This window comes from Loxodonta africana, chromosome 6 (genome assembly GCF_030014295.1).
Source record: "Loxodonta africana isolate mLoxAfr1 chromosome 6, mLoxAfr1.hap2, whole genome shotgun sequence".
NCBI classification, from domain to species: Eukaryota; Metazoa; Chordata; class Mammalia; order Proboscidea; family Elephantidae; genus Loxodonta; species Loxodonta africana.
In genome coordinates, this window is record NC_087347.1 from 112,303,381 (window position 1) to 112,316,928 (window position 13,548).

The 13,548-nt window shown below is 39.8% G+C and overlaps 1 protein-coding gene across 1 annotated transcript in view; it reads right to left on the reverse strand.

Annotated features, from left to right (window-relative positions):
* THSD7B (thrombospondin type 1 domain containing 7B) overlaps nucleotides 1-13,548 on the reverse strand; it is an 826,015-nt gene that overhangs the window by 574,968 nt on the left and 237,499 nt on the right. The window contains exon 4 of the mRNA XM_023542986.2: nucleotides 7,194-7,363. Coding sequence (XP_023398754.2) covers nucleotides 7,194-7,363 — 170 coding nt within the window. The remainder of the gene's footprint in view (nucleotides 1-7,193; nucleotides 7,364-13,548) is intronic.

Sequence of the window (13,548 nt, forward strand, 5' to 3'; positions counted from 1 at the left end):
TGAGATAAAGTGTGATGATCACTGAGGAACAATGATGGCTACGTCATCTAAGAGGGTTCCGAAATGAAACAGTTTCTGAGTAGCTGGGGGGTTGGCCAGGTGATAGTTCTGAGCCAGGGAGTGTACATGTAAGGGTGGTGATAAAAGGGGATACATCAGGATAGTGGTCAGGTAGAGACTGGTGGTTACAAAGCCCTGAGTGTGAAAGAAGATGTTCAGTATTGTTGGAGCACAGAGAGTTGGACAGGAATGCAAAGGGTAAGAGCTCAACTCTTACAACCTCGTATTCTGATCATCATAAAGCCTAAGAGCATAGCCTAGAATTCTACATCTCTACCCAATCCACAGTCCTTACCCTCATCCATCCCACATTCGTGTCTGACTTGATTATTCTAAACACGTTCCATGGCTTTCTACCTCTGTGCTCTACTCGCATTGCTTTCCTCACCTGGGATTCTGTCCCCCTCACATGTACACCTGTCTAAACCATGCCCTTCCTTCAAGGCCCAGGTAAATGATTTTTTCTCCACAAATCAACCCTAAGATCCTCATACCCCACTGGTTTAATCTCTCCTTCCCCCAAATTCCCGTTTTCTCTTATGGTACTTATTTCTGTATTTATTTGTTTAACTGCCTCATCTCTCCTCCTAGCCTGTTAAAGAGATCAAGAGTAACACTGATAGAAGTAAACAATCTGAAACCATTCACAGTTTCCATAATCTGTTTCCTCTAAATAACAGAAGAGGGATATATTTAACTCTGAAAATTATTAAAAAATCAACTGGCTAGTGACTTAGGCTAAGGCTACGAGGCAAACCCATCCTTTCAGTCCAAGCTGATCTCCCTGGCCTGTGACCCTCCTTGTATTTCTCTCCTTTACATTCCTCCCCAATCGTTTCCCAGGGACCACTTTCCATCACTTCTTGAGCCTTAGATCTATTTTACCTGATTCCATTCCAGGACCTCTGGACCACCTGGCCTTGTGTTGATGTCCAGAGAGATATAATTTTGGTTTTGTTAAGGGTAAAACAACTCCTTTCTCTGTACATCCAAAAAATAAAAAGAATTCAACAAACCCAACATATCACATTCTAGTCTTGAGGAGTTTTCCATTTTATATTCCATAAACATTGCTATTTTCCTTTTACATGGTAAGACCTAAAAACAAACAAACAAAAAAAACCCATTGCCGTCTAGACAGTTTTGACTCATAGTGACCCTATAAGACAGAGTAGAACTGCCCCATAGGGTTTCCAAGGAGTGCCTGATGGATTTGAACTGCCAGCCTTTTGGTTAACAGCTGTAGTTCTTAACCACTACACCACCAGGGTTTCCATACGGTAAGGACGGGCAACTGGAAATACAAAGGAGAAGGTGTCCTAATCATAATCATGTCCTTCAAGGACTTTTAGAAGCTAACAGGGCAAACAAGGGTGTGGACAAGGTGCTATAGGATCTGGAAGACTGAAATATTACTATTCAAACAATTGGAAAAGTCCAAGCTCATATTTAGTTCTAGGTTCTTGACAATCTTACTCCTCCACAATACCACATGCTTCAGTTTCCGCAACACATAGTATTAGTTATCAAATCATTTCTGTTAATTTTGAAGAAATACATAACAAACTACACAAAGAAGAAAATGAATACTTCCTCGTTAGGAGATCAAATTAAGCAAGACCCACATGTCATCAAAAAGCCTGCATTGTTCTCTTATTTATTTTCCCCAGGAGCAACCTCTACTCAATGCTAAGGTTTCTCGTCAAGTGTTCTGTCCTTCTCATTTGCCTAGGGCATCTCTCTTCTGCTCTCATTTGAATCATGTGAATCATACCTTGAGCTAAATAAATTAGGAATTTTTTAGTACTAAAAACAGCTTGATAAATTAATGACTTAAAGTAGGAGCGCTTCAGTATTCTTGCTAAGCACAGCAATTCAATAAACGTTTGCTATATTACACTAAGATAAGTCTGTTATACTTGATTAAAAAACCACTAAGCTTAAGATACCAACACTGTGAAGAGAAATCAAATCTTAATTTAGACTCCTGGTGATGCAGTTACCTCTAAGTATTTAATGTTCCTTTTTTAAACTGTTCTCGGCTTTCAGAGCTATATTCAAATATTAGATATATATATTCACACATATATACATATACATATATATGTATATATAGACTGGAGCCCTGGTTGCACAGTGGTTAAGATCTCGGCTGCTAACCAAAGGCTGGCAGTTTGAATCCACCAGCAGCTCCTTGGAAATCCTATGCAGCAGGTCTATAGGGTCCTATAGGGTCCCTATGTGTCAGAATTGACTCAATGGCAACTGGTTTGGTTTTTTGGTTTACACACACACACACACAAACCAAGCCAAAACCAAACCCGTTGCCATTCAGTTCATTCTGGCTCATGGAGAAGACCTGATGTGTTGCAGAGTAGAAACTGCACTCCACAGAGCTTCCATGGCTATGACTTTTTAGAAGCAGAATGCCAAGTCTTTCTTCCAAGATGCCTCTGTGTGGGTTTGAACCATCAATCTTTCAACCTTTCGGTTAGTAGCCAAGAGCTTAACCATTTGCGCCTGTGTGTGTGTGTGTGTGTGTGTGTGCATAATTTATATGATCTAAGTTCATCTTTCCTGCAATATGGTAGGGAACTGCCATCAAATATCCTGCTGTTAATTAGCAAAGGTTATTTCCTTCAGCTATCTCTGCTTCTCTGTTAGCATAAAGCAAGAGAAAATGCTGAAAACCGGTTTTTAAGCTGTCATTTCTTTTCTAAGGTCAACACTAAGGAAAGCTCTAAGCTCACTCCTTTCCAGGTACCATGTTCTCCCACCCAAAGAAGCTTATTGACATTAAAACCAATTTCAAAAGACAGGCAAAGGACATTTTCAGTCTCTCAGAGGGTGGTGGAATATCTCCTCCAATTGCTCCTTTAGAAATCTTTTCATCTGTTGAAATTGTCAATTATTTCATATCTCGAAAACTTCTTGGACACTCAGATAAGTTGGCAAATAGGAGATGACTACTCATGGGAATTCTCTTAGCGTACTGACATTTTTATATATTTCAGTACAGCTAAAAATAATAAGATTCCTTCTCTGTTTAAAACCTGCCAGTGGGGGGAAATAATCTGCAATAAGTACCAATCATCTCAAAAACAAAGAGTAAACTCCAGAAAGGCAGAAAAGGCCTGGTTCTCCAGTGTCATCATAATCGCCTTATTCTCTGTGGTCTCCTCAGATGTTTATGTGCCTCCAGTGAACACACCATGATGTCACAACACCTCCACCCACTCCTTTTCACATGTTCTTCCTCCTGCTCAGAACATTCTTTTCTACTGAGCCTCCAAACATCCAGGATTATCTCTGCTGTAAAGATTACCCTCAGGCATCATTAAATGGTTTCAGCCATGTCATATATGTGACCATCTCAGACTTATGACACTACAGTATGACTGTTAGTTCAATTGCTGTTCCAATGTAAAGACTATAAATTACTGGGGAGGGGGCCACCTTTTATAATACTAGAGCCTAGTACATAGCCTAAAGCATAGCTGGTCGATAATAAATTTTTTTGGAAAAAAAAAAAAAAAGAACGTTTGTCATCTGATTTTATTTAGCAAATTGATATACATTTTTAATTTAATAAGCTAGAAGGCATGTATAACATTCATGTGCCTTATCAAAGTTTCACAGAGGTCAGAACTAAAACCATAACCCCAAACATATCAAGTCCCTATCTATTACTTAGCATTCCAGGAAACGTTCCCTTATCTGATCATGTACTCCCCTAATGCCAACTCCAGACCCAGCATGATAAAGACATAAGCCTTTCAAAAAATATCCAATCTTACTGGGGTAGGAAGGAGTGGGCACCTGACATACTTAACAATGTAAAGCTAAACTCTGTCCCATCGGAGCCCTGGTAGCCCCGTGGTTAAGAGCTCAGGCTGTTAACCAAAAGGTCGGCAGTTCAAATCCACTAGCAGCTCCTTGCAAACCCTATGGGGCAGCTCTCCTCTGTCCCAGAGGTTCTATGAGGCGGGATCAACTGGACGGCGATGGGTTTGGTTTGGGATGTGATGCCAAAGCATAAATATGAAAAAAAAAAAAAAAAAAAAATCCTGGTGCTGTTCTGCTCAATTATAACTTCACCAACATTTTTTTATGAATTTTAAATTTTACTTGGTTTCTAAGTATGAATACATTCAACCTCCATGCTCTTTCACCCCGTATTTATCAATATAAGAGTATCTACACCATAGTGGCATGTATGGAGCAAATATCTCCTTACCAAATCCAAGATTTTAGATTTACAGGCAAGCATCACTCATGCTGGTGCTTCTGAAATATTACTGTGCCCTGTTTCTCCTGGCCTCATGTGCACTGCTGTTAATTAGCAAAGGTTATTTGGCTCATTTATCTCTGCTTCTTTGTTTTAAGAGGAGTCCATTTGTCTCTAAAACAATAACCATTAAACAAAATCATAAGTACTCCTCTAAATTTCACCCTAAGTCTATTGGCCTGGCTAGTATTACTGGTCATATTTCTCGTACTGATTGTTACAACACAATTTAAAACACCACAGGAATGTAGAGCAAAAGGAGAATCAGGTAAATATGCCATAGGTATATAGTGTTCCTCCAGCCACCATACACTGAGGTCTATGGGAAGCGGAACATCCACAAGACTAAGTCATTGTCAGAACTGCACCAAAGTCAGGTATATTAGTCTCAGCATCCAGACGTGGCCGTACACCTTAGAGGCCCTTGGGTGGTAGTTAGCACTCTTTTTTTTTTTTTTTTCATTCTGGGATCTAGGTTTCTATTGTATTCAGTTGCAAAAGGGATTCATGGAAATACCTTTGCTTCTTTTCCAAGACTGTGGGTTCCTCTAAGACGAGGTTCTTGGAATACAGAGCAGCTATCCCACAGTGGATGGTGGGATTTCTTAGGAAAAAAAAAAAAAATGTCAAGCAATTTCACTCTAGAGAGTGAACAGAGGATCAAAAAAAAAAAAAAAAATTAACATTGTAGGGATGTCAACAACATCGTGACTGAGAAAAGAGTTTCTAAAATCAATGCTATTAAAATGTCTTCTCTCAGCAAAAGCTAACATAACTAAAATAATAATAAAATAAGCTGATGTTCACAGAAACTGAAAGTACAAGAAATGTCACCAATTGTGGCCTTTATTACTGCATTAGCAGAAATGGTTAGCAATATTTAAATTTTGCCCCCTTAATTACTCACTTACTCTCTGGTCCCTGAAAATAGCAACTCAACTGTTCTGTGTTTAACTTCAGCCAAGAAGAAATTCTCACCCTACCAGGTTTTGCGAAGGTATATCTATAAAGGATAACAGTAAGAAATGAAAGAATTTATAAAAAGTGGAAGTAATGGGTAAACAATTCTGCTGGTTCACTTCCACACTAGAGCAAAATAAAGACTTTGACGATGACTACAAAAGTAAGTATCAAGTTCTACTGTGCCTTAACGCAATTGTGCGTATGCCACATTGTCCAACATAATTTTACATACTACGGTTAACTGTGTACACAAGTACAGTATAGTCCTAGTCCTCGACGTATCTACATCTTGGCCTCACCTCTAGGCCCTCCATGAGAATTGGGCTGCCAGGTTTTAGTGCCTTCCAAGTACTTTTCTGTTGCCATGTGAACAGGTATTAATTTGGAAATGTGGCTTGCCCTTAGATTTTCTCTTCTTCAGATGCTTAAAGCAGATTGTATCAGGGCTTAGTGAGCTACTAAATCTGCCTTTAACACTTCTCCACTTCAGTCCATGCCCCAATGTAGCACTGAATTCCCAACTCTAAAACACCATCCTTCTGCTTTCTCACTAATTGCCGTCTTTCTGCCCAGTACGCTCCCATTCAGAAAGCCGGAAAAGCTTTAAGTTGATGAAATTTTAGAACAAGGTTACTCAAGAAAAAAGCTGTTTTTAGTAAAGAAACTTTAGGAAGATGTAAATATCATTAAAAGTTAAAGCTGAATATAGGTAGGTATTAACATATGAATTCTACAACACTTTGATTTATGGGTTGATCCCAGAAGATCCTTACTATAGACAGTAGTAGAAGGGAAGACAAAGAAGGAAAGATCACCAATGTTTGAAATAATAATCTGGAGCTTTTGATCTAAATTCTGTTCCTAATTCAGACGAGTGAGCATAGTCATGTTCTATCCTGAAGCAGAAAGTGTGCAAATTGTCACTTTCCAAAGGTGAAATTAGAGTAGAAAGAAGAGCTGACTTTTGTTTTTCTAAATACCTCTAGCCTTGTAAATGTGGCCCTGTAACTTCATTTGTGGAAGCAAAATGCTAAGGAATCTGTAAAGTTTATCCCTCTTGGAATCCTAAGATTCATCATCCAAGGCTATGATCATTGTTTTCTCTGGAACTCTGAGAGGCCATGTCATAAAAAAGTCACCTGGTATGAAGACCTTTACAGAATAAAATGGATACATAACCATAGCAAGAAGGTTGTATTCCCTCTTAACCAAAGTCCACAGCAGAGAATGCACACTTGGCAGACCCAAGGAAACAGTCCCATCTTGACTACTGCAGGGGGCACTTCTGGGTTCTCCTATATGTTTGGAACAGACCACATACCCTTCTAGTGTGGACCTGCTGCTGTCCACTCTTGGCTTTTCAATCAATTGACTTACATAAATCTGGGTAAGGTTTTCAGTCTCTATATGTTGTCACTTTCCCACACCCTGAAAAAATTGAGCTAGTGTCGGGTGGTACCTGCCTCATGGAGGGCTTAACGTGGAGGCAGTTTCTTCTTCCTAAGCTAGCATTTAGAAATAAAATGATAGATGCTGGACATTTAAAAGGGATATATCTGTATAAATTGTCACATTCATAAATGACACACAAAAAAAAAATGCTATTTATTCGTTCATTACTCAGTCACTCCAGCATACTAGCCCCTTAGCTTGTAGTATTCAATTTGTGCCACAAACCTTAGGTACATTTTTGCATTTAAGTTTTACAAAGCCCTTTAAGGCAGTTGTTATTATTAGTAGCGCTATTTTTAACTATTCCAAATTACTCCAAGTGGCAAAATATAGGAGTCTATTATCAAAAAAAAAAAAATACTGGGTATAGCGTGGGAGTTGATTTCCCTTGAAGCCAGCAGCACCATCTGTCCCGGAACCAGCTGCCTACCTTCCTTGGCCCTCTGTGCAGTGAATGCCGGTACGCTCTGGGCACAGTACACCTCCCGGGTCTGGATGCCACCACCACAAACGGGTCCTGTCGCATGCCACTGGGGATCCTGCTGCTCAAGGAGGAGAGAGACTTGGCATTCTTTCCATTCAGAGGTCCTCCAGGAATACCTGTTTGGGTTTGATCAATTTAAAGAAGTAGTAAGGAAAACGTAAAATTCAAAAGAAAACTTAAATCACTGGGTTTGGTTAGTAAGGAAAATGTAAAATTCAAAAGAAAACTTAAATCATGAAATCAAATATGTGTAATAATCTCTCTTTCTGGGACCAATTCATAGTCTATCGGCTTTGAATTACTGTTGTTGTTAACTGCCATCAAGTCGGCTCCTGACTTGTGGTGAACCTTGTACAGCAGGCAAAATGCTGTCCCTTCCTGCTCCAATCCCATGATCGGTTGTGGACTGGACTTTCGTGATCCATAGAGTGTTCATTAGCTGATTTCTAGAAGTAGTTCGCTAGGTCTTTCTTCCTACTCTGACTTACTCTGGAAGCTATGCTGAAACCTATCCAACATCATAGCAACACACCAACTGACAGACGGGTGGTGGCTGTGCACAAGTTACACTGGCTAAGAACCAACTCAGGCCTCCCACGTGGAGGACGAGCATTCCACCGCCGAACCACCACTCCTCTCCACCAGCAGCAGCTGCTGTAGAGTCAGTTCTGACTCGTGGCCGCCCCACGTGTGTCCAAGCAGAAGTACGCTCCACAGGGTTTTCACTGTCTGATTTCCAGAGGTAGATCACCAGACTTTTCTTCCAAGGTGCCTCTAGGTGAACTCAAATGTCCAACCTTTCGTTTAGCAACCAAGCATGTTAGCTGTTTGTACCACTCAGAAACTAAAAGGAGAGCTTCCTGACGCACTGAAACTCTGTGGAGCACAGTTCTATTCTGACACACATGGGGTCACAACTGGTAGATTTTGAGTTACCAACCCAAAAAACAATGGCCGTTGAGTTGGGATTCCTCTTGAAGCCAGATGAACCTAATTCATAGCAACTGTTGTGAGGTTTCATGTCACAAACTACTGGATGGCTTTCTGTGAAAGTTGGTCTTCCTTTTTTAATTAGTAGGATAGAGTATGAATCTCTGAAGTTGTGCATACCTTGTTTTAAAAGGCCAGAGATGACCTCTAAATTTTCAACTTTGTTAATATAAGAATCTAGTTCTACCCATCTGACCCCTTGCCACTGGGATAACGGTATACATATTAAAAGTGAGTTAAAAGCAGGCTACCATATATAGTTGATAAATACTCTTTTACATATGCAGCCACGCTTTTACATAAACTGACTTAGGAATATGTTCCTTACGTTTATAGCTGGTTATGAAACACAGTGACAATTAGGTCAGAAGATACGAATAGAGAAGAAAGTCAAAAGGTGACCTGTTTTTGCTTTTATGCCCAGTCCCCAAAATCCAATAGCATAAGCCCTGCTCTATACCCAGTGAAGGGTTAATAACAGTAACTGTTTATGCTTCCAGAGACCTGGGAAACTTTTAGGAGCCCCTGTACCTTCTGGGAAGTGGCCTACAGATATTTCATTTACGTACCCCATCACAATACTTGAACACATAACCCCAATTTTAGTAAATTCGATTACAAATAATTATAATATAACATACCTATATAAAATACACGAAACAGGAATCTTTATAAGATGACATAAAGTGAGATAAGGTATATTTTTAAACTGACACTTGTTTTGCACACACTATATGACAGGCACTCCTCTAAGCACTTTACGCATGTTAACTCATTTCATTCTCACAACAGACCTCTAAGGTGAGTACTATTTAATTCTGACTTTACAGTTGGGAAACCAAGGCACACCACTATAAACAGCAGAGCTGGGATTCAAACCCAACAGCCTGCCTCTAGCATCTGGGTGCCTAACCCCTGCAGGGCATGCTGTGGTCTCTCTAATCCATCCTGCTGATCAGAATGTCATTAACTAATCTTTCAAGGCATGATGTACACTTTGGGAGAGGTTAATCATTAATGATCCCTTAATGATAATTTTTTTTTTTCTAGTGGCTGTAAATCCATAGTTCAAGTAGTCTTCTTGATAATCATATCTGAAAAGATTGTCATTTTTTTTGTACCCCTTGATGGAGCTCACTGGGGGATTTGAACAAGCAGGACTGGTGCTAGATAGCCATTTTCCTTTCTTCCCCTTTAGGTGTTCCTTTGGCATTATCATCAATTCACAAGGTTTTTTTAGAAATCTGTTGAAGCCACTTATCTATTTGGTGAGGGATACTTGTTTTTGTTTTCTTCATTTAAAAAGGTGCCCTGGTGGCACAACAGTTAACCAAGAAGTTGGCAGTACGAACCCACCCAGTGGTTCCACAGGACAAAGACCTGGAAATCTTCTCCTGTAGAGATTACAGCCTAGGAAACCCTATGGGCAGTTCCGCTCTGTCACATGGGATTACTATGAGTCAAAATCGACCCAATGGCACCCAACAACATGAAACACACTAACAGACACACACACACACACACACACACACTTACATGCACACAAAAGGAAAAAGCACAGGGGGGTTTGCACGAAGTTTGCAGAAAATGAAACAATATCACGATGCTACATTCGTTCCTGGAGAATTATTCCAGACACAATGTCCTTTTGTGGGTTATTACTGCATTTCTCAAACACACAGTATTAATACAACCCTACAGCGTTCACATAAATACCAAAAGTCTCATTAACTTCTGGAACAATAAACAAAACTAAGAACATTCTCGTGTCTTGTCACATCTCAGATTTGAGGAAAAATGTCTCAGCTTTGTGACTGCTTTAAAGAAAAAATTCAGGAAAAAAAGAAAAAAAATATATGGTACCAGTACCCTGGCCTTACAAAAACTAGAGTAAAATCAAAATCGAGTAACAGATGCTCAATCAGAAAGCAAATTTCTAAGAAATCTAATACTGATCAAACTCTATTGAATGAATGTCATCGTTATAAAAAGCTTGAAGGCTGAGCATGAGTAGTCTTTTTGAAAAGCACATTGAAGAAAATGATTCAGACAATTCTTTGGGATTTGTTGCGCCATAACCGTCCCCCTCTATCTAACTACTGCACTTCCTCTTCACTTGGTTTTCCGAGGCTTGAACATGATTCAGTGGGCTGGACGACAGAGTGCTGAGCAGGTCCTGCTTATGTTAGGTGAATATGGGCAATAATACATTTGTAATTCTCAAACTCACTACCTGTCTGTCAGTTTGTCACAATACAGTGGCCTGTGTGTTGCTATGTCACTGGTATTTCAAATATCAGCAGGGTCACCCACAGTGGACATTTTTCAGTAGATTTTCAAGACTAAGACAGACTAGAAAGAAAGGCCTGGTGATCTGTTTCCAAAAACTAGCCAACAAAAACCTTATGGATCACAACAGAATACTGTCTCATACAGTGCTAGAAGATAAGCCCTCTAGGTGGAAAGCACTGCACAATAACCTGAACAATGGACTTAAACACATCAATGATCATGCAGATGGCACAGGACAAGGCAACATTTTGTTTTGTCATACCTAAGGTCGCCATGAGCTTGTCAGTAGCAACTAACGACAGAAATTCTCAGATATGAAAGACTGGGAGAAGTTCAGTTCTGCACTTCCCCAGAGACAGCCCTTCTCCTGAGGCGAAGCTCCAGAGCCTTCCTCCTCACTCTGCTCACTCTGGCAGATCCTCACCCCATTCACCCAAGCCGAGCTCTTGTCCCTCATGTCTGAGTCTCAGGGCACAGGAGCTCTGAATTCTAGGGCAAAATACAATGTGATAGGGATATGTCAGGGTAAACTGTTCCCAGGTTCTCCTTTCAAGCCCTCTTCCTCAATGGATTCACTAAAAGAAGAGCTCTCTGGCTATTAGGGAAGAGATTAGATAAAACAGCTGACTATGAGGTTCCTACAATATAGTTAGTGAATAAGACAGGGGGTCACGTGGTATAGAAGACAGGCAAGCTTTGGAGTCAAATTTACCTGGTTTAAATCTGTGACTTGCCACTTAAAAGCCATGTGATTTTGGCCTAGTTCTATGTTCTCATTTGTAAAAGGGGGGAATAATACCAAATATCGAAACTTGTGGATAATAAATATACATTAAATGTTCATTCCCTTTCTTCTTATGTTCTTCTACTTATACGTTTGTCCCCTGCTTACACAGAAAACACACACACACAATTAACATTTTACTTATGAAGATTTCATTGATTTCATCAAAACAAAAATCAAACCCATTGCCATCGAGTCAATTCTGACTCACAGTGACACTACAGGACAGAGTAGAACTGCCCCATAGGGTTTCAATAAGTGCCTCGTGGATTTGAACAGCCAACCTTTTGGTCAGCCGACATAGCTCCTAACCACTATGCCACCAGGGTTTCCCATTTCATCAAAGGCCATATTATTAGAAATTCTAGAAACACCATGGTCTATAGTTCCAGCCACGTAGGCTCACCAAGGAGTATAAAAGAAACAAGATTTAGACTTACAGCAAGTCGCGGTAATGTGTATGCTTGTTGGAAGGGAATGGGCTACGCTGTACAAACTGCTTTCTCAATTAATTTATCACGACCCTACAAGAATTAGCAATGGAGGGATTTGGGAAGTCATTACAAAGAAAAATGAAAAGGAAAGTTTAATGACTATGGTTTTATAGAAAGTAACAAAAACCCTGTTGGTAGCTCATTAACCAAAATCACCCAACTTTCATTCATCGGCAAACGACAAATTCTCTAAAGAAATGTAAGGCATTTGTCACTATAGCTATTGTTTACCGCCTCAGAGAAAATACCAACCCAGCAAGAGCCAAAGGAAAAAAGCACACCAGTAAACGGCTTCTAGGTTCCTTTTAAAAATGTGGGTCTTTTCATAGTCGTCGCTCATCAATTTTTCTTTATTTTTTTCAAAAGCCCTATCTATGTTTAGTTACAAATCACGTGGCAGCCATAAAAACAGAACATCCCGAACTCTACCAACCCAACAAAGTGTCTCTAGGATCTGACAGAATAAGAAATCAAAGGAGTCAGCTCAGCTAAACGCTACTTGTGCTCTCCTTTAGAAGTTGTTACAGTAACAGTCCTCCAGCCTCCGGAAAACGTGGCTTTGCGACTGCCTGGGACCTTCCCTTTAGTGGGTAATGCCTGTGTCAAAGACCAAGCCAATTCAAACCCCGATCTCCCAACTCCAGTGCCTTTCAACACACCCTCATTCATCCTCCTGCTCCAGAGGGGAATATGGGAAGTCTCAAAGGCCAGGTCCTACCTCACAAGGGTGAGCAGCACTTTGAAATTGGCTATGGAAATGCCTTAAGTAGAGTAGAAGGCCATGGAATGCAGGAAATAAATTAATCTTCATAGCTCCTTACCAGTCTGAGTATGTAGGGTTAACTTGTTTTTTCATAGGGTCCAGCTGAACAATGTAGACAAGGCATTAATTTATTTGGGCTACCAGTGTATCATGATATATTTCCCAAGTCACAACAGTAACAGTGCACATCTACTGCAAGCTTACTCTGTGTCAGGCACTGTGCAAACTGCCATATGTGCACTACTTCATTTAATCCTCCCAACAACTCTGTGAGGAAAATATAACTTCCCATTTTACAGAAAAGAACACTGACATAAAGAGTGAGTAACACTTCCAAGGTCACAACAGTAAGTGCAAGGGCAAGATCCAAAGGCAGGTTTAACTGATTCTAAAACACATGACCTTTTTTTTTTTTTTTAATTGTGGTAAATATACAGGTAACAAAGCATTTGCATTTCAATAATTTTCACATGTATAGTTCAATGACATTAGTTATATTCACCATGTTGTTCAATCATCAGGCTTATGCACTCCCCAAATTTCTCATCACTCTTCATAGACACTCAGTGATACTCTGGCAAATTAACAAAAATGAACGGCAAACCCATGAAGCTTGGTCAGGTGGTAGGGAAAGCAAATTCCTTAGACAAGAGGCTATCCGATTAACCATTACCAGGAAAAGTAAATGTTGGTCTTAGTCTGAGGAAACGTGTTCTGGATTCAAACAAGAATGCTCTCTTAATAGCCTCTGATGATGACAATGACACCATCAGCAACAACTAACCAATAATATTTCACATTGCCAAAATAATATTCTCTTCTAAACTCAAACACAAATGCACAGTTTGAGAATCATTTCACAGCCACTAATTTTATAATTAGAGCACTGTGATCACACAGGGTCAAATTTTATCATTTTCAGGAGATATTATTTTGCAAGTTAAAAAGAGTAAAAAAATGTAAGCCAAATAAAGGAAT